The sequence below is a fragment of the Bombus vosnesenskii genome, unplaced genomic scaffold, assembly GCF_011952255.1.
Source record: "Bombus vosnesenskii isolate JDL3184/JDL3185 unplaced genomic scaffold, Bvos_JDL3184-5_v1.1 scf7180000013295, whole genome shotgun sequence".
Lineage (NCBI taxonomy): Eukaryota > Metazoa > Arthropoda > Insecta > Hymenoptera > Apidae > Bombus > Bombus vosnesenskii.
In genome coordinates this window covers 4,777,130-4,802,719 of record NW_022882946.1, presented here as the reverse complement: position 1 = coordinate 4,802,719, position 25,590 = coordinate 4,777,130, and the positions used below count along the sequence as shown (strand labels likewise).

The 25,590-nt window shown below is 38.9% G+C and overlaps 1 protein-coding gene across 9 annotated transcripts in view; it reads left to right on the top strand.

Annotated features, from left to right (window-relative positions):
- LOC117233140 (Down syndrome cell adhesion molecule-like protein Dscam2) overlaps window positions 1-25,590 on the top strand; it is a 124,133-nt gene that overhangs the window by 86,094 nt on the left and 12,449 nt on the right. For 6 of the 9 annotated variants that reach the window (XM_033493153.1, XM_033493152.1, XM_033493156.1 and 3 more), the window contains exons 4-11: window positions 7,324-7,470; window positions 7,605-7,722; window positions 12,703-12,864; window positions 13,497-13,780; window positions 18,525-18,669; window positions 20,743-20,894; window positions 21,668-21,940; window positions 23,602-23,901. In XM_033493153.1, the coding sequence (XP_033349044.1) occupies window positions 7,324-7,470; window positions 7,605-7,722; window positions 12,703-12,864; window positions 13,497-13,780; window positions 18,525-18,669; window positions 20,743-20,894; window positions 21,668-21,940; window positions 23,602-23,901 (1,581 nt within the window). Of the gene's footprint in view, window positions 1-7,323; window positions 7,471-7,604; window positions 7,723-12,702; window positions 12,865-13,496; window positions 13,781-18,524; window positions 18,670-20,742; window positions 20,895-21,667; window positions 21,941-22,253; window positions 22,539-23,601; window positions 23,902-25,590 lie in introns of all 9 variants that reach the window. The other 3 variants (XM_033493151.1, XM_033493157.1, XM_033493155.1) reach the window with 1 other exon arrangement.

Genomic DNA, 25,590 nt, shown 5'->3' with positions numbered 1-25,590 from the left:
GTTGTTAATGCCGTTTGAGGATGGTCTTGCAATCTTTCCGCGATTTACCTTACTCGTCTCACTGATAATTATTTCCCTTCTACTTGCCTATTTTTCGTCTTGTTGCTCCGTCTGGTTTGTTCTTTTCGTTTAGACTTCTTCTTGTTTAGATTTTGGTGGACACGCGCTCTGGCAAACTGTCAGAACCATCAAATGTAGTATAGTACATTGTATCGAGCGATAGGAATAAAGAACGTTCGACCGACATACGTAGATCCTGAAATCAGTTCGTTCCACGTTACGTCAACTCTCGGTGCTTGGACAAATTTTATAATTACACAGAACATTGAGAAAAGCATATTCCCCGGCGATAACGGGAGTCGATGAAAAAATACAGAGCTGGCTGGTATCCAACGACCATCGTCGTTCGGTTTTCGAGCGACGAACGACGGGATAGCGTAACTTTTATACGACCATGGAAAAAAGACGACAGTAAAAACACACGTCGCCCTCAACGAGAAGATATTGGCACACCGTGAACCGTCCCTGTTATCGCGTGATACATAAAATTCCCTGCATATAGCTTTGTTTTTAACGAACCTCCTGGTCTTCCCACTCGGCTTTCCGGTATAATTTCTTCCCTTCTTATGCTTCCTCCTCCTTGTTAAAATTTCTTTTTACGATACTATCAGCGCTCAGAATACTTCTAAGATGCTGTTTCTTTAAAACTTAGTGACCTTATATCTGATGACGTATTCGTTAAATCGATTTTCTGAAAAAGTTAATTAGCCTTCAGCGAGTAGTCGACCGACGATGCAAATTGAAACTTTAAAGAACGTGTCTTCGAACAAAACCCATTGTTAATGCAGCTCGATGAAATTAAAAGGTAAAAGGTTGACCATTTATAAATATTCGTATGAACAATGAGAATAGGATTCATCAGAAACTACCGAAGATAAATTTAAGCAAACATCGATTATATTACGAATTTAATTATATCAGAGAATTTAAAACAGGTGAGATGGAAGATCAAATTCTCGTATTCCTCGGGATTTACTGGCACAAAATTTCGTAACCTGCGCTTTGAGCATACCAATTTGCCGAATCTCTTTTGATTCTTGGCACGTTTCACGTATTGTCTGTTAGCGCACTTGTCAGCATAGCTATTTAGAAATCCATATCTTCGACATGCAAACATTCGAAACGAATCGTCTATTTCACGGAATCGGAGACTATATAGCAGAGACATTATGGGAATTGGGACTGATGGAAAGCACTTGGAGGGTGCGGGTAAATGCGGAAGGCACCGCCATGGATTAAGCGACTGTCAATGATACTGTCTTTATTCCTACTGATCTATAACGCGCTTTAGCTATTAAACCGTCTACGGAGATCGACTATCGTCGATAGATCCGTCTCATTTGCGCGAGAATTTGGCGTAGAAATAAATTGGTTTACGCGATGGAAATAGAAATTAATCGAAAATCGATACTTCATTTCGAATCAGATTGTACATATGTAGCCTGTTAAACGAAATAGCTCTAGAACAAAATACTTCTTCTTCATCGACTATTATTAAATTAAAAGTGAAACGTTAATTTATTGTATTTGCAATAGACGAGTACGTAGAAGGAATTTTATCGACCAATAAAAAATTTATTTAGAGCAAGGGATATGTTAGGATATTAAATTTTCTCGCTCTCGTTGGTTAAAACATATTTAGAGAAAAGTGTTTTGTTTGGTAAAGTATATTGGTAATGATATTTTTCATCTCTAATCAACGACATATTATAAGTTTCTAATACAACATTTTTGGATTTAATAAACATTGATGGACAAGTCGAAAGATTTATAATTATACGTTTCAGTAGAACTAAAATGTTGTCGCTTAGAGAGAATATAGGATGAAGATTTTGTCGAATGCATCGATACCGTGATCTTAAAATTTTATAATATTTCGTATGAAGTTTATCTATTTTAGATAGCATAATACTTAATAGTGAATGCAGAAAATATATTTGAAAGACGCGAAACTATATGTATAGGGAAGTAAATACATGCTTTGGAAGTGATGTCCTGACGGAAGGCACCCATGTGGCTAATATCCAAGGGGAACCGCTACAGATCAAAGTGTCGCGAATAATGTCTTCGTTCCTCCATATTTACGATGTGTCGTGTCGACTATTTCTGATACCAATTCACCAATATCGCATCGAAGTATACTTTCCGATAGGAAACATAATATTGAAAATAAAATTATTTAATTGGATATCGACAATCTTAACTGACAAATGTTATTTGTTCCAATTACGAGTTCTAGCGGATAACGTCCTTTTTTAGGATTGCCATTATATCGAGCAATAGTACATAAACTACAAATTTTTGTTTATAAACCTAAATAGAAAGTTATATCTGTATAGTCTTGTTTAAACATTTCGTTTCTAACTTTTGACTCGTATTTCATCTCGTTAAATTTTCGCTCGTTTTGCTTTCTTTGTTCTTCTTTCTTCTATTCTGAGTTTCCATAATGTATAGCGTAAAATTAAGTATAGTAAGTAATATAAAATTAAATATAGTGGGCTACTCGATAATGTACATAATAAAAGACGACGTGATAATCTCGAACAGGCAGAATTTCTGCATAATCTCTAAAAGGCAGACCGTCCATTATTGTTCTAATTATTGTACTTAGCTTCTCATATGTTTAAAAAATATATAAAAAGCAATATATTAAAAAAAAAAAACTCTCCGTTTCTTTTAATTGCTTCCTGTCACAAACGCAGCCCACGTTTGTGGTCTTTGTAAACACCGTGCGAAGAGGAATGTAACAAATCCAGTGCAAGATCTACAATATCATTCGAATCGAGACAGGAACGTGTACAGCGTTCCGAATGTTCTCGAGAAATTAAATTTCACCGAGTTCTTTTGTCTGTTGTGTTCCGCTTCCGTCGTTCGTCTAAACTCGCTAGACGGAAATTCCATTTTCCGTCCGGAATCATAATGCTTTCGATACAAATCGAAACAATACAAACATGTGCAAGATGCGATCTGATAAGTAAACAATTAAATTCTCTAGAAATTCATTCGAAAATTAAATACAATAAAATAATTTTGTACAAATGTGCGCTACTTCAAAAATGTTTTCGCATTGTTGTTACATTTGCTGCAGGTTTGATAAAAATTAGTTCGCATCGGGCTTTTGCTAAACCAGTAACTGCCTTTCGCAGTTCACGATCTACGGAACAGCATTATCTTCCAAACTGAAAGTATTTTAAAAATGTTCACTTGTATATACAATTCGATTTATTTCCCAGTTAAAAAATATTTTGCGTTCCACCTGATTCCTTATACCGTCAGATGAAAAACCTTTCCGCGCAAACTTCAATTATTCAACGTATCAACTTTGAAAAGCTCTTTTTAATTAACCGTTTTCATTCGTCGCTACTTTATTTATGCCAATTTACGAGAAACTTTGAAAGTAAACACGTGGAAAGTGCACATAATATGTAAAGATGCATAAAATATCCGAAGATACTATGCTCATAAAAACATGAATTTGCATAAATATCATCAGTCTCCATTTATCATAATATATCAGAAACTAGCAACTTCGGGTTAAAGAACGTACAGAAGCTCGAACAAGAACTTGCCAGCCTTCTTTCATTGCGTTTTCTCCTTTAATTCTGAATGACCCTATAAACGTTATATCCTGTACGTTTCCATTAAATCTATCCCTATACATCTATCAGGATCAGCCCGCAATTAATTCCACGTACATATTTCATCCATGTACACTGTACACGTGTGCAGACACAGTCGCGTGAGGATTACCGCCATGTCCACTGTCACGAATTCTTTGACAAGCCAACGTTTTTCCAAAGAGGATTGTCAAACGTTTATTCGCGAACACGCACGAAATTGTCGCGCGAAACGAGCGAAAAGTTTTAATTGCTTCGCGTACGAGCTCGCCGATAGAATCGTCTTCGTGAAACGATATTGTTTGAACGCACGGCTCTCAAAAAAGGTTACATGCCTTTGCAAAGTTGATGCTTACGACTCGTTAAAAGTGCGCGCGTACATTGACAAAACGATATTGGTACAATACGGTTCCGCGTTTCATTGTTTTCAGCGTGCAAACGTGTTGTTAATTTTCTTTATTTCTCCTTCTCTCATTTTGTGCCCCTCCTTTCTTTTCTTTTATCTTTTCTTCCTGTCCTTTTTGTTTGTAATTTAATCCAAACGTTCGAACAGAAAATAGTGCTGGTGAATAGAACAGAAAAAGTTTGTAAATGGAGCGCGCAAATTTAACATGCGTCGATTAAACGAAAGTGTTCGTTTCGATGGTTTTTCAGAGAAATCGACGGGAAATTGCGCGAATTAATTGCTCGCATTCGAACAGCAAATAATATAAAAAGGTTAACATGATGTATTAAAACAGAGGAGGAAAGGGATTTCAGTGTAACTGGCCAACTGAATGAATCATTCGAACTTGAATGCAGATATTTTATCTTTGAAAGAGAGATCTTCCTTTGCATTTCTCTTGATTGCGTTTCTTTTTTTTTTTTTTTTTTTTATTTTTCCAGAACACGATCATTATTATTTCATGCGTTTCTCAATAGTTCACCGTTTTATATGTGCATTTGATAAATATCGCATTATCGCTCGTCCAATACTGTACAGGTATCTTTTTATCCATCTAATAAACATTAAAATTCTATAAACTATTTCTTTTATAATCTCTTATATCCTAAAACAATTAATTTTATGCACGTGGAACGCGAACGTTTTAAAAATTGTTTGATCATCCTTCTCCTAGCTTTCCATACCCTGAAACAATTAATTTATACTTGGACGTTATATAGACATCTTTCTGTTGACCTAATTGATATTAAAATTCTGCCAATTATTCGATCATCCCTCTTATACCTTCCTACAACCACAACTAATTAATTTCCACGCAGATGTTACGCGAATATCTTTTCACCCCTTGAATAAACGTTACAATTCGTCAAATTACTTACCGTTTTTAACTTCACAACGCATTTAACCATTCTCTCGCGCCTCTACAGCAACTCTCTCACAAGCAGCAATCCCGTATTTCTTGCTGCCTATATAATATTAAGCCGCCTTTGTTCCCCATCTATAGTCGCTATATTTCTGTAAGCGTAACATATCCATCTTACTAATAGCGCTATGGTCAGACTGCACGTAATTCGAGGCAGCCTCCTCCGTCTCGTGCATACATACGCGTATGTACATCGTGTACATGGTCACGTACATACGCAGTCTATCTACGTTGAATAGATCCGAGAGGACAGGGTATAGGTAGTAGCATCGAGTGTGATACCGAAACTACATAACCCATCCAAGCCGGCTGACTTGGCCGACAATCGCTATTTAGCAGGACCGCTTATCTCTGCCGGTCTTAGCTGTGCTAATGTCTCGTAGCCGAATTTGCGTTCGAACGTAGACGTAATAACGTAGAATCTTGGATAGGGATACGGAGGTAGCGTGTACTACGCGCGGCTAGAAATTTCGTTAGCGGGACCAACAAACACGGAGATAAGTAACGCGCGATTACTTGTAAAAATCTTCATCGATTTGCCATGCAAGATTCCAACGAAGCAACGAGAAACAGAATGAAAACTGTTGAGAATCGTGGATCTTAATTGGCGAAATAAAAGTAAAGGAACACCAAGGTTACACTTAGAATTCATGTTAAAATAGTTTTAGATTTATTTAATAAACGATTTCCAAGATCTTCGTCGATATACATTTGCACGCATCTCAACACTTTCTTCGTCTCGTCATCTTCCATACAAAAGTAAAGGAACACCAAGGTTGCACTTAGAATTCATGTTAAAATAGTTTTAGATTTATTTAGTAAACGATTTCCAAGATCTTCGTCGATATACATTTGCACGCATCTCAGCACTTTCTTCGTCTCGCCATCTTCCATACAAAAGTAAAGGAACACCAAGGTTGCACTTAGAATTCATATTAAAATAGATTTAGATTTATGTAATAAACGATTTCCAAGATCTTCGTCGATATACATTTGCACGCATCTCAACACTTTCTTCATCTCGCCATCTTCCATACCACACTGCCGACGGAACCGACGAGATGCCGTGTACGCACATACTTCCACACATTCATATTCTCGTACGTGTGTCACTACTACGCGGCCAATTTTGTCTAGCACATAAAATCGTACATATCTCAATAAAAACGAGGAGCGAAAAACGCTCCGGACAACGTGGAAGGAAAAAGGAATGAAAAGAAAGACGAGAACTAATGGAAGAACGACCTCTTTCGTGCAAGATAATCACATATTCGAAAGCCATGTTAAAGATATCCGGACGTGAATAGGGGTTTTCGTAAAACGACTGCGAATGTTTAGGATAACTACCGTCATTAACGTTGCTCGGGCTTATCTAAGGAACGAGCACTGGCTTAAGCCGAGCAGGGCAAGAACGGCCAGGTAGTACCTCCGCCAGTCATCCAGAACAGGCGCTGGAAATCCCGGAATTAGCATAATTATCGTTACGGTAAAACCGTTCGCCGGTTCACCGACGAAAATATCACGAAACGTTGGCGATAGCTCGTTCATCGATAGCACAGAGTAGTTATCAAAGGTAATTCCGAATCCGCGTGCCACGTTTATTGAGAAACGTCTACGCCGATTATAAATTATCGCCACGCACGCCAGTTACGAATAATACGGAGATTAGAAAATTCCTCGTTATATTTCTGTCATGTGCGAAAGAGTGTCTCGCAGAGGATGCTCTGCAACGTATCACGAATCCCACTATCTATCGTATCTCGCGTTAAATAATTCACCGAACGTGGAGCTATTTGCTCCGGGGACGATATAATCGCGTTTAACACCGCGGGGAAGATAGCCATCGCCGTTTTCCGGATTGCAAAACGTCTAGTAGATAGCCCGGTCATGTTCTGGTCGTGATGAAAGCTTTCGGACGCGAATTGCGTCCAAACGTATGGCGACTCCGATATTATACTTCGTATCGAGAATATTCGCAACAGTTTCTGAAAAGAGAGTTTCATTCGATCTATAGCTGAAATTATCGTAATTGTTTTACTACGAACGATCGTTGTTATAGATCGTTGAAATTAATGGATATCGTTGTTTAATGTCTGATAAATTGAAATTTATTGCTACAAATTATTATAACTAGACTACGCATGTTCACGCATTTATGAAAAGTGTATAGAATACGCGTAACACGCGGATATATAATATAGCGTAACGAGAAACTACGACGATAAGAGGCAATAAATGATACAAAGGCATAAACCTCTTTTTCATTATTTGCGTTGCAGACGGGAAGTTTCACCTTTTACCAACCGGGGAACTTCTGGTCCACAGCCTGGAGTTCAGCGATCAAATACACGGCTACAGATGTCGAACGATGCATCGTCTCACTAGACAAGTGGTAGTGAGTTCCGTGGCCAACGTAAGGATAGCAGGTAGTAATTTTCACTCCGGTGGACAGGCCGATTTTTCTTATCGTCGGGAAATTGCCGAGGTTTTTTCCAATTACCCGCCGCATTAATCGACCCTCTCTCGAACGATTCTTTTTTTTTTTTTTCCTTTTTTGTAGATCACAGAGGGGTGATGCCGCCGGTGATTCTTGAAAACTCTGGCGTTGTTCACGTCGCGCAAGATGAATCAACGTCGTTAGTCTGCGTAGCACAGGCCTGCCCTACTCCTGAATATCGGTGAGTTTTTCATTTATCTCGATAGAGATACCTTAGCTCTTTACTCATTACGAAGAGTTGTTATAAAAAGTATAAATTTTATTTTACATCGACGAACTTTTGTTTAGATACGCAGAATCTTTTTAATCGCATTAACGTGAATACATAAAGTTCGTGTAAATTAAATTATAAGCTTATATCGCTTATTTAAATTGTTACTTTACATTTAATATTTGCAGCGTGTAGAATACTTGGAAATTTAAGTAGCATATATACATGTATAATCGCAATAATCATGACTCCCGTTTGTCATCTTTAAAAAAAATATTTCTTTTTTCTATTGCGATATACAACATAGTCTTTCTTTTTATCCTCTTCGTTACAACCAGTTGTACGTAACAGAGATCGTACAGTTTTTCCGACGCTCTGGAAACTAACGATTGGTTAATACTACTGTGTCTGTCGCGAAGGACTCATTCTACTAGCCAACGTACGAATATCGAGCAAGACTATTCCTAAACTATTTAATACGATTTATGAAAATCAGATATAGAAATATCTTTACAATTAAGGAAACAGTATTTTATATTCACGAAAGGTAAATTAAACAGTAAAAATGTCGAAAATCAAAACATGTAGGTATACACCAACGTGCGTCCAAAATGCCAGAAATTCTCCAACTATCTAGCAATCTATATATAATAATAATAAAACAGTAGAAGGATCGTGTCCGTATATTGAATAACAGAAAAACAGTTATCCAGGAACAGTTCATAAGCTATCGTGTCCAGAAGACTAGTTCTTTCAATTTTTGTCTGTCTGTTTGTTTGTCTGCTTATACTCGCATCATGTAAGAACTACCGAACAAGTTTTCCTGTGATTTTCTCTGTTCCATATCTTAGTATCCGGGAAAGAAAATAGAATATGTTCCATCTCGATCCGTTTTCTAGAAGCTGGAAAATAGCTGGCGTTCGAGTTGTCAAGCTACGATGGTTATTATTCACGTCGTATTTGTTCTGGAATCCAACCATTTGATAATTTCATATTTTTTACCACGGAGAACAATCTAACTGTTGGTATGAAAAATATGCAGGTATTTCATTCGTAAAAGTTCATCCGTTTAAAAATTGTTCTGTATATTAAAATAGTCCACGCGAACGAAGTTGCGGCGAAAGGCTATTTATGGAACGAAAGACGCAGCTCGATTGATCGAGCTATCTATGTACAGTCTTTGTTCGTGAAATGTTTGGCAAATATAAATTAAATCATAATACATCCAAATAATCATGGGAATAATTACGCGTAATCGAAAACCGATGGCATGTTGCATGGTAAATTTAACGTTACAATTATTATTACAAACGATATAAACGAATTTAACGCTGTAATTGCGGGGCATTGGTCGTTGCGAGTTCAAAGCGGCGGGAAACGAAGCATCCATAAAACGGAAACACGAATTCTCGCGTAAATCGAGCGTTCACCGAGGAGTATAGTTTTTCCTAGTGATACGATTACCGTCACGATGCAAGATATGAAAATTCATCGATCCTTCGAGGACTGTGTATAGACGTAATCCTACGGAATACGACCTTTTAATCTCTGCGTGATACGATAAATCTCTGTGTGTCGAAACTACGATCGACGTATACATTTGCCCTCGCCGAAGAACTACAGAGGTTGAAGACAAACGTCTGAAAGCTCAGGTACAAAGAAAATTCTTTCATGCCAATGGAAAAGCGATAAAAGCGTAACGTACAAAGGAAGCAGAAAAAACAACGCACGTTCTAATCTGGCTCTTTAATCTAAAAGAAAACTACGAGCCACGTTTTTCAGCGTCGAAAGGTGGATCGAAACAAGGATGAACGAAAAGACAGTCAGAGACAGGAAAAGGAGAATCGGAGGCAGGAATATTCGAGATAGAAGGTAAGTAAAGAAATAAGGACTGGGCAGGACTTTGATCGAGGAAAAGTGGAAGCACTCGAACGTGAAGCTTCGCGAACGGAGCACAATCGGAAACTCTCCATGTCGCTCACCGGGTCTTCGAGGAGCCTTCTGCTCTACAAAGTTTTTCTCCTCGTTCTCTTTCTTTCTCTCTTGGAATTTCTGGATCTCCTTTTCCTCGACCCAGGACCACGGGCAGATGCATGCACCGGACAAGAAACATCTGGAGAGATGAAAATTTATTGACGATAGCGCTAGCCAGCATGGCGTGCCAAGACATTTTGCGAACGATATGCTTGAACAGTACTTACATGCTTCACCGATACGAATCCATTCGACCGAAATAACTAGGTGAACTGGTTTTATCGCATGATTTAGGCTCGGCTACAGATTTATGAGTGAAACCATTTTTAACGCGTTGTGTTCTATCTTGTAATAACGAGGCAATGGATTTAGTTTTAGCAATTGAAGCTGTACGTTTAGATAATTTATTTTATTAACGACGACAATGATGTTAATAATAAGAAGAAGAACAGTTGTAACGGTTATAAGGATCGTACATAGAGTGGCAGCATGTTTGACTAAGAATTAAGGACCATCTTTTAGAAAACAATTGCCAGTAAGCGAGGACATTGGCGATGAAGCGAAAAATTTGAAGAAAATTATTAAGAAAAGGGATTGTATCTTCTTCAAAAGTTATTTCTAATAGTAATACATGCAATAACATAAAGTGAGGCTACGATGTAATGTTTAATAGACTAATTAATGTTTTTCAAGATTCGTGTAATTAGAAGAAATTTCAGAAATTTAGCAACTCTCGTTTCATTCATAATATTATATTACATTGTATCATATTATGAAGATTTATGTAGGATTTCGTAAAGAAATATTGTTTTAGTAGACTATACATACATGTAACATGTGGCTGTATGTATTCTAACACGTGGCTGACCATACATTCATCTTATAAATTAGCACACTCCTGCACCATCCATTATTCCAAAACACGACGTAAGCAGGAGCAATCAATCGAAACTAGAAACGCTCGGTTTCTAACAACAAACTTGCTGCAATTTACCTGCAGTCAGACCATGTGCGAGTCGAGATAGCACGTATTTACCATGAAACTGATCGCGCTACAAACGTAATTCCCTTTTCCTAGAGAGAGAAAGATAGAGAGAGAGAGAGAGAGAAATACTTCACAGAAAGTCGCAAAGTCCAAATAAAATACACCTTTAACTTAACTCAGCTATCTTGACGCTCTCGAAAGAATCGAAGAACTGATCTACTAGACGAGTTTGAACTCTAACTTCTTACCTTTTTACCTCGGGTAACTTCCCCTAGAACTACCAACTAAAATTCCCGAAGGAAGTCAGCTCCCTTACGTATCAAGAAATCCAAGAACGAACAAAGATACAAGATACGATGTTCCTGGACGATCTACAAAAAACAAAGGGGGTTAGGTGAGGTATAGAGAGGACGAAAAAGGCGAAGATGAAGAGGATCGGGGAAAGTGAGGAGAGGAAAAGAAACGAAAAACAGAGCAGGGGATCCGTGGAAGTGGTTCGAGCCGACGAACGTGCTTCGATCGAAAACTGTCAAGACGTTGGTGAGGATGAAAGAAAGCACCGAATCTCCGGGATAAATGCTCACTGTGGATGCGACTGGATGTCGTTTCTAGGTCGTGTCGTCGTGCCCGAAAGCCAGTGAAATTGAAGCGCCTCGGTTCCACCAACCAGCCCTTTGCCTGATGCGCGAGCGCTTTGCCTTCCGATGAAAAATTATTCCTCGAGTCTTTACCGGAAAAAAGGAAGTTCCAAAGTGGCAGGGGAAGTCGCATTAACTTGCAATCATGCAAACCGCGTTAGCTTCGAAATGTTCGGTCCGCGCGACGCTACGTTTGAAAATTTTTACCGGAATTCGCGTGCGAGAACGGGAACAGAATGGAATGCTGCCAGGACCCATTTTCGTGCGAATGCTACAAAGGATTTCTGCGCAGCTGCCGGCAAATTTTCAACGGAATGTTCGGCTAGAATTTCGCGAATTGTACGCCGATAAAGAGATTTCAATGGATTCAGTTAATGTAATTGGATGATATATTATGTTGCCGAGTGAGTAGAATGACGTTTGAATTAATCGAGATTACGAGGGAATTTATCGTCGGCTGAATTTTCACGATTGTTTGCTGGTCGATTCGATGGAATTTTTAATTGGTACTTTGGATAATTTCGCATGAGATATAAATTAGAGAAATAATATGTTATTGTGGATAGCGTGAAATGAAAATGATAAGTAATAACGAGTAGAATGAATCTCGTAAATACGCGTTTGATTTCGTTTTAATCGTAATATAAAGAATCGTAATATAAAAATTGCTTTTCACGCGTTTCAATAATTTTCTGAATAGCTAAGTATTTGCTAATACGAGGGTTGTGTAAAGGGGAACTAAATTTTGTACAACAACGAAGATTTTAATTAACGGTGATTATTATTAAGATAATAGTAGTACTAAATCTATAATTAAGATGATAGTAATATTAATTCTGTAATTACGATGTTAAGAAGCTTAAAGCTATAAAAGGGAAGTAAAGATGTGCAATATACGGATATGATACTATATGTATGTACACGATTATAGTCTTGGGGGTAAAATTCAGCGATTACAAAACCCATTCTATTATAATAAGATATCTGAGTATAGTCCTTCTTTGAATCTTAAATAAATCTAGAGATTTATTAAAAATTTTCGTAGAAGAGGATATACCAAGAATTTATATTAATTTCATACATGTTTAACAAACATAAGTTGTACTAGACTGTATAACTTTATAATACTTTATAGAGAAAGTACGTTAATGAAGACATAATTGAAACATAACGTCAAGAACGATTTTAATGAATCATAATTACAAGTAGAAAGTGTTTTTAAGCTTTATGATTTCTAGATCTTCCCTTATGTTTCATAGCACCGTTGGATTATTTCAAGAGTAAAATATTGCTTACACAAACAGTGGTTCGATCATTTAAGGTTTAATGTTCCATCTACGATTCAATTTCCAGATGGTACGCACAAACCGGTTCCGAGCCAATGCTGGTACTCTCTGGACCAAGGACCAGATTGCTCGGGTCTGTTCTGGCCCTCGAAGCTGTGACGTTAGAAGATAGCGGTATTTATCGTTGTTCTGCGTCCAATCCTGGTGGCGAAGCTAGCGCAGAAATTCGGTAACGAATAAATGATAGATTTCATATAAATAGTAATAAATCAAGAAAGAAATTCAATAATTAATAAATTATATCCTAATCATTGACATCTATACGAAAGTGAAAGGAATAAATATATTATTTCCAGAAAAGTTTGTTTCGAAATTAGCGCGTTTCCTACTATACAAAAGTTTAAGGATTTGAAATTAGGTCAAAAAATTTCTAGAGAACGTTTAATTGTGAAAAGATATCCATTGCGTTAAATTTTTAACATTTCTATCTTCTTTTATACAGAGAAAGCGAGAAACTTATTTAATCGACTAATTAAAGCTTTGCTTCTGGTAATTATGCCCATAGACCGTGGACTCTCTGCAAATTCTCTATCTACATATTTAACTTTACAAATAATATCTTGATAATTTATTACAAAGAAATTATTAACTCCTTTATTTCGTCCGGTACTTTATTACAAAGAAAGTGAGGTAAGGAAAGCATAAAGCGTTGATATTTCGATAAGATTACTAAAACGTTTGCGATTTAAAATTCATGAGCAATTAAATGATAAAATAAGAGATGTCTTTGATTAAGTTCTTAATGAAACCTGCACTTGGAAGAAATAAACCAATGTTACAAAGTAAATAATCGTTCTTCAGGCTCATCGTGACAGCCCCGCTACACATCGAAGTGACGCCACCGTTGTTAAGCGTCCATTTAGGAGGTAATGCCGAATTTAGATGCGAGGTCAGCACGCATCCACAAGCTGGACCACACTTTGTTACCTGGTACAAGGATGGTCGCCAGCTGCCAGGCTCCGGCAGACAATCAGAATTATTGAGGCTGAACGGTATCAGCAGAGAAGATCGTGGAATGTATCAGTGTATCGTCAGACGAGCGGAGGGTGACACTGCACAAGCCTCAGCGGAACTACAATTGGGCGGTACGTAAGGAATGTTCATTTATCTCTTAGACCTTTCCATAGTGGAAACCGGGGCAATATTACAAGCTCGGGGCTCATAGCAGGATTAATTTCACCTTTTTGGGAAAATCTCGTTTTTTCAAAATCTCTTCAGAAATGATCTTCTTCCAATTACCTGTGTAAATTTCGCGTCGTTTTTAAAATTTAACGAATACCACTTGGAAAAAGGTACTCGATCGAATAGCTACTTTAAGTTACGTAATTTTCGTATGCAGAAACACGTAAATGCGCAACAGCATATATTCGTACGTACGGTATTCCATTCGATTCGACTCGCTCGATCTCAATTACCAAATTCCACATACTCGGCTTCATTTCGACTTGGACTGCACAAAGGAAAATTACATGGAAAGTTGCGGTGCAGTTTCGATCGGAATTGCAAATGAGGGGGCTTTCAATAGGTCTATGCATACGTATAAATTCACTTTTCGCGGAACTATCAACCTTGGTCGGGCACAAAGCAAATTAGGTCATTCTCGAAGATTCATTTTCTGCGTCTCGAAACTTTATCGCTTCCGTGAAAATTCACGCGGTCTAATTAGCATGGAAATGCATCACGCTTGCCATTCTACCAGGGAGGAAATTTAATAAATTGATACGACGTGACGTCTAGAATCCGTGACCTCGTTCCATTGCAAATGTATGTAAAATAAACAACGGCTTTTATCTTCGTCTAGAAAAAAACTATACAATTAGAATATTAATTTTGAATTAATTAATTTATTAACCAAGCAATTTGTATGGAATTAATAAATTTTACTGTTTTACCTCTGATTTTGATTATCGATATATTTGATTGCTCTAGAATTTGATTTTAATAATTGCGTCCCACTTCGACTGGCATAAAATTAATTAAAAATACCTATCGATTCAAGTGTCGCTATATTGAACAACAAACAGTTTACAAATTTTAGCTCTTTGATAATTACAAGTGATACCTAGATTAAAACAACCAAGCGTTCTAAGAAATTAGTTTCTTATTAAAAATTCATTCATCAAATCTAATTTAGTAATTTAGCAGCGTGTGCTCGAATTTTACGTTCAATAAATATTGTTTCAACAGTCTTGGACTTTTTCGAACTTCCAATTGATACAACCTTCCACATCGTTACGACTAATTTGCGTAATTTTTCGGACGTATTCGCGTCCAATACGTATCGATATAAAAACAGAAAAATTAAAATTCAACGAATGATGATATCAAAACGATTTAATACGCAATTACGTATTGCGTAATATTCCTCGTTAATACTACACCATTAAAGACACATCGAGTATAATACCAAATTGGCAGACTCAAACCAAGCTTGTAATCACGATTCCCCTCGCCGCTTACAAGCTTCCATCATTGCAAGTGTTCTGTTCATCGATCGTTGGAAATCGAGCCCCATTGCCCCCGAAATACTTTCACCCGATCGATGCCTGTGAGAATTGATCTCTCACCCGTTTTCGAGAACGCGACACGGTTACGTGTCAGAAGCGATGCAAGCGTAGCGCTCTCCAAAGTAGGCTCGCGTGATCGGTAGTGAACGTTACCGATCGTATTACCAGGAACTCGATTATCATGAAAAGAGCATGTCAACCACGTGGACCGTTACGTCGAGAGAACAGAGATCTCCGCTTTGAAGTGGAGGAGGCTTCTTTTACGCCGCTTTACCTCTTCCCATCCCTTTCGTTACCTCCTCCGTACTCGCCACTATTACCACTGTCAACCCTCTTTCCCCTCTACTCTTTGGTAACCACCACGAAGCGTCTCTTTCTCTGTCTATCTCTCTCTATCTCTCCTTCCTCTGCCTCTCTCCTTCCTTCTTTCTCTGGACCGTTTGCCCTATATCTGGACCGCCCACCTATGGATGAGGAGTAGCGCATGAAAGAGGAACATGCCGTTGGCGAGGGACGCGGAGGAAACCAGCCAGAGGAGAGCCTTTGAAACAACAATGAAGTTAGCGTCTCTCGCTCGTCAGCGTCGGTAATGCACGGAATTTACGTCAAAGGGAATTCGAGCAAGCCATACACCCGTGGTAAGGACCTACCGTGGTCTGGACACAGTGCAACAGAGAGAGACCAAAATATATATATATATATATCCAAGGAGGAGTTTGGAGAGACAGGAAGAGAGAGAGGAGAGGATTACCGGTTCGTTACGATTTTACGACTAGGAAAAATGTAGGAATAAAAGGGAGAGAGATGACTTGCCTGTGATGTCACGAGCCAAGAGGCTAGTGGAAAAAAGTCGTTTAGTTGACGAGCTGGAACCAAATGGAGACCAATCGCGTTCCGATCGAACGCCTGGTAACCTACGAACCGCTTTTCTCGACTTCGACTGGAACACTCTGGTGGTGCTTCTAATTTCTTCCCGCCTTCGTGGTGATGTAAAAAAAGAAATAGAAGGCCGAGTTTGCGCATATAAAAAGTACGATCGTAAGAGCACTAAACTATTACTTTCCCTGTGAAAATTATGAACTATAGTGCATTATGAAATTTCGCGTGGATGTGGTTACGCCAAGCTGCCTCGTATTTTGTCGAGCCGCGTGAATGAAGATTCACGGCCTCGTGAATACACTTCGACGAAGCTGTAACGTCGAGAACTGGAACATTTTTTTCCTCGCTGAAATTTGTTCGCCTTTCTCAAAATTCTTTCATACTGTGAGATACAGGAAAAAGAGATTTCTATGGATGTGATGTTGGAAACGTTTAATTAATGTAATAAACGTTGTTACGAATTAGTACGAAGCAAAGCTGTAACTTATTTAAACTTGTGTGTAATGTATAATTAGAGCGTGCATATTTATACATTGAGATAGAAAAATATATAGAGTGTACACGATATATATAGAAGCGTACAAAGTATTCAACGTAAAATAGCCGTTATGATGTACAATAAATAAATGAGTTTAAAATCCACTTCTTTATTTATGTTCGTAAAGATAACAGTTTCCTAAAAAATTCACAGTTACATTGATTAATTCTATGGACATTTTTAAATGACCCATAGTTCCAACTAGCAAAAGCTTTCGATGCTCGCGCATTATTCCTTTGTATCTTTTTCCAATTTCACGTCATTTATGTTTGTACGTATCTGTTTCATATACATATATTTTATTCACTTTTATTTTACATCTATTTTAATTCTCATTCAGTGATTAGCAGTTAACCTCAGAACGCTACATTTATAGCATCTTCTTCCTCGTTTTGCATCTCGATCTTTTTCTGTATATACTAAAATATTGTAGCGGTATGCTCCATACATTTGTATATTATAAATTATTATAAATTTATACTACTATGAACCATTTTCAGGACCATTTAAGCCTAAAACTTACTTACCGCTCATAATAAACAGACCGTTCGACGCTCGAAAGCTCTACATTTTCCAACTACCACATGACGTTTCGACACTCGCCTCGCGACTTCCCTGCTTCCTTCACGATTCTCCCAAGGCAGACAGACTGAATAAACATCAGGTAGAAATTCTGTTTTATTGAAACCAGCGGACGAAGTGTCGCGGTTTCCCGACTACGTATTGACGATCGCTCGAAGGCATCGAGACGAGATTCATCAATTTCCACACGGATCCGCGAGCATCGTCTCTACTTCCTGCTTGTATTCATCGTAGACAAAAGTGTTTTAGTCATCTGTTCCTCCTTCTCTCTCTCTCTCTCTCTTTCTCTCTCTCTCTCTCTCTCTCTCTCTCTGTATTTCTATCTTCTTATCTATCTACGTATCTATCCACCCGCTTGTCTCTTCGTTTCTAGACGACGGAACTGTCTTTTGTAACGGGACGCTCGAGCATTTTTAATGACGAAGAAATCGACACTTTTAATTATGGAAAGTCTCTCATCCTGCGAGCTCCGTCCCTCAGCGTCGACCGAGAGAGACTCGACTTCGATCTTGGACTTTCCCAGTTCTTCTTTGCCTTTCCACTACCTCTACTTTCTATCCTCTACCCTTCTTTCGTTTTTTCTCCGTTTCATCCTTCCTAGGCCCCTTTCCATCGGTCGTCGTGTCGTCGAGATAGAAACATCGAGAGAGAAAAATATTCTGACGCGCTTCCGTCGCAGCGAGCCCATTGTCTTTCGTTTTCTATCGCGATGCACGGGAGACAGTCAGTCAGCCAGCCAGCCAGCCAGCCAGGCAGGCAGGCAGGCAGGCGTGGCGGCTTTCAGAATCAAGAATCCGTCGTGGTCTTTCACGCTCTTGCCTCTTGTTCTTTCTTCTTCCCCGAGCAAACGGGGATTTCTACTTCTCCCGTTATCTGCTATCCAATTCAACCCTTACCTGCTGCTCCCTAACCTTCCCTCGTATTGTTTTTAACGAGATGGATCCGATCGCGTCGCGGTCATTTACGAATCGAATGGCTATTCTCTGGTCGAGCTGACTCGATCTTCCTTCTTCTGCTTTCCGTTCCGCCTTTCTCCATCCTCTTTTTGAATCGACCGATAGAAACGGAGAGACTTCACCGCGATCGAAAGTCCAATCTGTGTCGAGTAGCAACGTTAAAAAAAAAAGAATTTCTCTTGCTCTGTGCTCGGTATTTCTTTCGATATTTCTCTGGCCGTTTCATAACCGCGTGTGCTTCAAATGCTTCTTTGAAGTCGTATAAAAACGCGAGCAAAGTGCGAGGGTAGTTGGGAAGGGGAAGAATGTTAAAAACGAAGGATACCGAGAAATATATGTGTCCTGGTCTTGTTTTCTTTGTTCGCAGACGCACCACCGATGCTGCTCTATTCGTTTATCGAACAAACGTTGCAACCGGGCCCGGCTGTATCCTTAAAGTGCTCCGCTGCTGGGAATCCAACACCGCAGGTCTCCTGGGCCTTGGACGGCTTTCCTCTGCCGACCAACGGAAGGTAGGCTTCATTTAATTGTACGTAACCAAATACCGGTGTATTCAACGTAATACATTGGTCGTTAATTGTTGCATATATCGATTAAACGCTGCAAGGCAAATTATAGGTTACTTAATCAATTCGATCCGGATATAGAATCGTGTGAGAGGTTGTGAAAAGATTGAAATGTACATTTTTCTCGTATGGTTTTTAATTTAACTTATCTAACTTTAATAATCATATAATCGCTTTTTAATCAAGAAATAAATAAAAAATGATAGATTTATCAAACATCAAATTTAATTTTGTTATATTAATAATAGTAACGAATCGACAAATTATAGGTTGCAGGTTATAGACAAGAGTTATATAAATACATTTTGTTAAATTAATAGATAGAAAAGAACCAGGAAACGAGTATTTTTACTCCAAGTATTCAGGGTTGTTACATTAAGTATCGAACTTAATTTGATTTATTACCTGTTACAAGTTATGAAGCTCGTCTTGCGTAATGATTTATCAACTAACAATATTCCATTTTGTTAAATCTTTCCTATTTCTTACAACTACCGGCCGTTTAATCTTAAAACATGCCAACTAGCTGATTAATTTGTTGACACGTTCGTGTTAAATTATGCAATACTCCGACGAGATATTTTATCCGATTAAATTTCTCTCATTTCTATAACTGTCTGCTTAATATTGATCGTTTAATTTTTAACTATTTCCGCGAGTCGGTTAATTTGTCACATACCCGTGCTAAATCTCAATTCAACGATACTCAACGTGACAACCATTACTTCCGCATACGACTGATAAAATACGCTACTGCTTCTTTGATCGTCGCATAAAGCATACGATCGTAACTCTGGAACAATTGTTTTAACGCGTGCTTGATGCCTCGTAATTAAAATGCAATCTCCTGGCGGCGATAGTCAAGAGGTCGCATCTGCAGCCAGGCCAATTTCAATTTCAAGTGCAATATCCCAGCAAGAAGCCGGGGAATATTTATTGCGACGACACGGGCCGTCATTCGTCGAGGATAGAGAAGGCAAAGGTACGAGAGGACGGACACGAGAGGATATGACGCGAGACCCTCGTAAGGTTTAACGACAGATCGACATAAAAGACGCTCTGTGATTCTTCTCCTGTGCCACTTCGTTGTTGTACGGCCTCGTTCTCGGCCATTTCCTTCCCCTTTCCGTGAAAAGCCATCCTATACGATCCTCAGCTTCGAGCGAAACGCGTGCAATTCGCTTCTCGTCGCACAAACTGTTGCCCGCGATTCTCGGTACACGTGAAATTAGCAATTTCATTGAAATCGGGCCGCTTTGGTCGAGAACGCGCATTGCGACGCGGTAATTGAAAAGTGGTCTCTCTGCACTGTATTGAAAGTAGGAAGTTACTGTGTTCCCTCCCCCATCAAAGTTAATCGTTAATTGAAAAAAAACTTTGTTCATTAACTTGGAGGATTTTGCTGAAATTGCGTAGAGAGCTTTGCTCGTGAAATATAGCTTCAATTTGGAACGTTCTCGATGGAGATATTCGTTCGTCCTTTCGGAATTCTGCTAAATGATAATATAAGCTGGAAAAAAAGATTAACGAATGGCGTATGGTGGTACGAGTTTATAGGGATTTCTGAGATTTGTTTATTGCGTCGGTGATTATTTTGTCAATGAGAATTTTTACGGAAAAACTCTGTTTTTTACATACTGGTTTTACATGCTGTAGAGATTCGGTAGAACGCATGATCGTCCAAGGGTTAGGACAGATACGACTGAATGTATCCTATAAATATGTATCTAAGTGGTTCGTTGAAGTTAGTGAAAGGAAACAGAGAAAAAATATTGAGATATACATGGCGTTATCGAAAAAAATGCGAGACTGTATCAGTTATCTCGACATCAGTGCCAGATATCTACTGATTTTGAGGGCTATTTCTCCAGAGTTCTGCGCATTTCTCTGCCAACTTTCGTCTATCTGTAAATATTATGTCAGAAATAATTTATAAATTATATTAGAAATATTATATTAGAAATAATTTAGAAATAATTTACGGTTCATTAAAGGAGAATTTGTTATCCATGTCCGAAGGTTCGTTATCGGTCAATACGTGACAGTTCACGGCGATGTTATATCGCACGTCAATATCAGTCATGTGATGGTGGAGGATGGAGGAGAATATTCTTGCACAGCTGAAAATCGAGCAGGGAAAGTCACTCACGCTGCACGCCTCAACGTTTACGGTAAATTTCATGCTAAATCCGGTGACCGAACTTCGTGAATAATGTTTAGCAAATTGATGTCCTGTTAGAGTTTGTCCAATTTATGGTTTACGTTTGAGCTTTGATTTCTGACTCTATGACGCCCTTCGCAGCTGAAAATTATTTGAATAAAATGGAAATAAGTTACACGAGTAAATAGAGCCACGTAAAATGGTTAAAATACGTCACTGCGTTATCAGCTATGAACGAATAAGTAGCATTACCGCGTATGATGTTAGGCCGTTTGCTCATGCGTTCAGTTGAATATTTCATTTATTCGAAGTAACAAAATTTTGTCATTCTTTGCTATTCATACATTCTGTGCGAAATTTGCATTTGATTTTATGTTTTCATGCAAAATTTTGTTGTCGACGAGAGAATTTTATTCCAGCAGTGTAAAAGTAGTACTACCATGTTCATAGTCAGACCAATTCCACTTCTTACTGCAATGATAACACACATCTTTCGAAGTTATCTAGCTACGAAATTTCGTATATTCCTGCAGTAAGAAAATCTTTCATTCTGACTTGTAGAAGAAGCTTCGGGTAAAATTTTCAAAAAGGTTGCAAAGTTAAAACATTCATAATTTTTAATTTATAAGCTCCGACTCTAAGATTTCTAAGATTGCATAAATAAATATTTCCAATTTATTGGATCAGATTGTAATTATTTTAAATCAGCGAAACTACCGATAAATTACTTTTCTTCCATAATCCATAAATCTTAATATATTAATCGCAGGATTTTCCCTTCAGGTCTTCCATACATTCGACTAATTCCAAAGGTAACTGCCGTCGCCGGCGAAACTCTTCGCTTGAAGTGTCCAGTGGCTGGCTACCCGATCGAGGAAATCAAGTGGGAGCGGGCAAATCGCGAATTACCAGACGATCTCCGGCAGAAAGTGCTTAAGGACGGCACTTTGGTCATCACGAGCGTACAGAAGAAGGGCGACGCAGGGGTGTACACGTGTTCAGCGAGGAACAAACAAGGACACAACGCGAGAAGATCTGGAGACGTCGCAGTGATCGGTAAGGCATTTCGTTCGTGCCACTATCGTACGATTGTTACAGGTGTTTCGATGCCGAGAAGACGATACCAAGTCTTAACTATTGCCTCGTGGCAAAGACGAAGACCTAAATCGAATATGTTTCGAAAAAAATGATTACTACGATCAACAGTAAGGTGGAAGAACCGCCAAAAAAAAAAAAAGAAAAAATGAGAAAAAGAAGAAGATAATTTCTAGGATTCCACGATGAGCAGCGAAGGATTTCCAGATGCGACGTGTTTATCTTCGTCTATGCTTCTCGAGTTCACGAGGTGTCGTTGTTGTTATTATTCCAGTTCCTCCCAAAATTAGCCCATTCACGGCAGATCGTGATCTTCATCTCGGCGAAAGAACTACGTTGACTTGCTCGGTGACAAGAGGCGATCTGCCGCTCTCGATCTCCTGGCTCAAGGACGGACGATCTATGGGACCGTCGGAACGAGTCAGTGTCACCAATATGGACCAGTACAATAGCATACTGATGATTGAAAGTTTATCTCCAGATCACAACGGCAACTACTCGTGCGTGGCCCGTAATCTGGCCGCAGAGGTATCACACACGCAGCGGCTTGTGGTTCATGGTAATCCTCCTCTAGGCCCCCTTCATTTTTGCCCGACGACCGCCTGACCGCCCGAAATCCGTACGAGTGCCGATCGAGTGAGTGCGTACACGGTTGCCCACACTCGCGAATGAACCGCGTGAGGATCTCGAAGTGCTGTTCTCTTTCTCTTGCGCCTCCGTGGAAGTCATAGCGAGTACAAAACATTTTCCACAGTCTCTATTCGCACACGTTTCTTCGTTCTCGCTTCATCTGAAAATTTCGATGTGTGTTAGTGCTGTCTCACCGCTGTAAATAGCTTTCAACGTGAACCGATACAATGAAGATGCGTGATCACACAGCTCGTTAAATTCTTACGCGTTCATTCGAGAAGGAGTCTTTTTTTATCTGATATAAAGCCATCGGACGTCATTCAGGAACGTAGAGACCTGATGACGGGTACTTAATGACGGCTCACGCTTAGCGTGGCTCATCCTCCTGCACGTGACCTGCCATTATCACATCCTATGTTTTCTCCTCCATCCTTGTCTCGACTCTTCGAAAAGAGATTTTACATTTGGATAAAAATTAACAACATAAGTTATACGTACGAATATAAATTTGTGTAAAGTATTTTCTAACAAAAATCTGTTATCTGTATGAAACTAAATTTTCGAAGAGTCGGCGAATGCTAGCTCTTGCGTTGGGAACGACCGTATGCAGCGTGAGTGTGCGATGCCAAGTTATAAGTGTACAAGGTGTTGTAGGGCGGCAGGGGCAGGTCCGCGGCGGGGCCACCCTCTCTCTCCTCTACATTGCTACGTTACTATACTGCCTCTATTGTACATATTCTACATATATATATATACATATTATATTCTATATATATATCTATACATATACATGGACGTACTACTGTCTATATATATAATATATATGAACATACCGCTACTATATTAAAGAAAAACATCTATATATATATTTATACATATATATATAAAGAACACATGTACCTGGTACAAAAAAAAGGTTCTTGCGTTTTTTTTGGTGCCATCTTTTTCTCGCTCTCACGTATGGTTCTCTCTTCTCTCTTGACCTTTTCCAGTACCCCCTATTATTGAGCCATTTACGTTTCAAGAGGGACTATCCGAGGGGATGCGGACGCGGACGGTGTGCGGGGTCGCGGCGGGTGACCCACCCTTAACTATATCCTGGCTAAAAGACGGCCAAAGTCCTTTCCCTTTGCCGCCGAATCTCGCCTCCGTCGCAAACATCTCCCAACTGGATCCTTATTCGAGTCTCCTCAGTATAACGAACCTCGCGGCCGAGCACTCCGGCGACTATACCTGCGTCGCCGCGAACCCCGCCGCCGAGGTCAGGTACACGGCCAAGCTACAGGTAAAAGGTAACTAGATGATCGGCGACCTTTTCCATCATCATCCCAAAACTCCCAATTTTGATCTTATACCAGTATTTCCCATCGATCTCGACGGAAATATCTGTAATATCTTTTATCCCTTTACATATACGCGCCATGAAATTATCTTCTTATTCTTCTTTCGAAGAATTTTTCATTCGCTGATTTTTGTTTCTTTCGCTCCTTAAATCCCAGGTAATTGTGGTTTGTTCCCAGTAAGCTAACACGTTCCTTTCGTTGTTTTTGTTTCTTATTTTCCTTAGGTTAATGTAATATTTTTAGTATATGGTCTCAAATAAAATTCGTACTTGTTACTTTGCTTTTTGTTGGTAAGATTTTTAGACAATTGAATTTGCTGTAAGAGTTTTGTACGTATCTATTTGAAGTTCGTATTCGTCGTTTGGTTTTTGGTAGACATTTGACAAAGCGAAGCTGCACATTTGGTAGATGCACCTGAATATTTTTTACCAATCGGAGATTACATATCTATTTTGATCGATATAAAGAGAATTTTTAATATCTGCTAAACAGATAAATAGAGTAACTCAGTGAGAAATATATATATTCTGCGAAAGAAATAACGTCGAGGTCGAGACCAACTTTTGTCCCGATCCCAACTGTACATCCGGAGAGATTCACCAGATCCATCTCTATCCAAATCGTCATAATCTATAGTCCATATTTAACGTCCATAACGATCGAATCACGTCATAACGCTTTACTAATTCGATCCCTGCATAACCATCGTTAATCGTCGTAGTGTTCTCGCACGGATTAAAGACAAACCATTAAAACCAATAATTCTGTTACATATAGCAATACACGTTACTGTGGCCTGTTCGATTTACCAAGAATACAGAGTCTATTCGTAGCGAGATCACGCACGTTTCATCATTGAACCCTCTTGAATCATCGAGTCCGTCCTGTTCTCCTAGAAATCCAAAGAAATCTCCTTGTTCCCTCAGACACAGTGTGTATTACATTTACGTTGCTTTGGCTCTCTGGGAATGCGTCGGTATCTCGTGGACCCCCGAGGTTTGCTTGACTTGACCGAATAATAAAGGTAACAGTTTGCACCTTTCCTTATTTTTACTCGTTTCTTTAAAACGGAGCAACCAACCAACCAAGCAAAACTATAAAAAAAAAATGATAATGGCGATGTGTACGAACAAAAATAAAACTCTCTTCTGGCCTGCGTGCGTGCGTGTATGTGAGCATCATACACACTTTATTTGCATGTTCTCTTTTTACTATTGACATAGCTGTCGTTTTTTCCGTCTGCATATACATATATTTATATATACATATACCTTACGTGTTTGTGTACATATATTATTATTATTACTTCTATATATATATATATATTTTAAGTGTTTTCTGATTAACCGAGTACGAGCACGTGCCACTCTGCTCACGATCAAAAATCTTCACAGAACCTATGCGCTGTGGCTCTCCTTTGGGCTCGTTGGAAGGCAACCTTTTTTCATTACACTTCTGCATGCTTTTCTCACTGTCTTTTCTATCTCTCTGTCACGCTCTTTTTTATCTTTCCTTCGCGGTCGCGAAATACACGGGGCACGAGTCGCAACGAACTCGAATTAGTTTCATCTGACCGTACGCGAAACGAGAATGGATAATACGGCAAATATATAGATACTCGCACACAAAGTGCTGCGC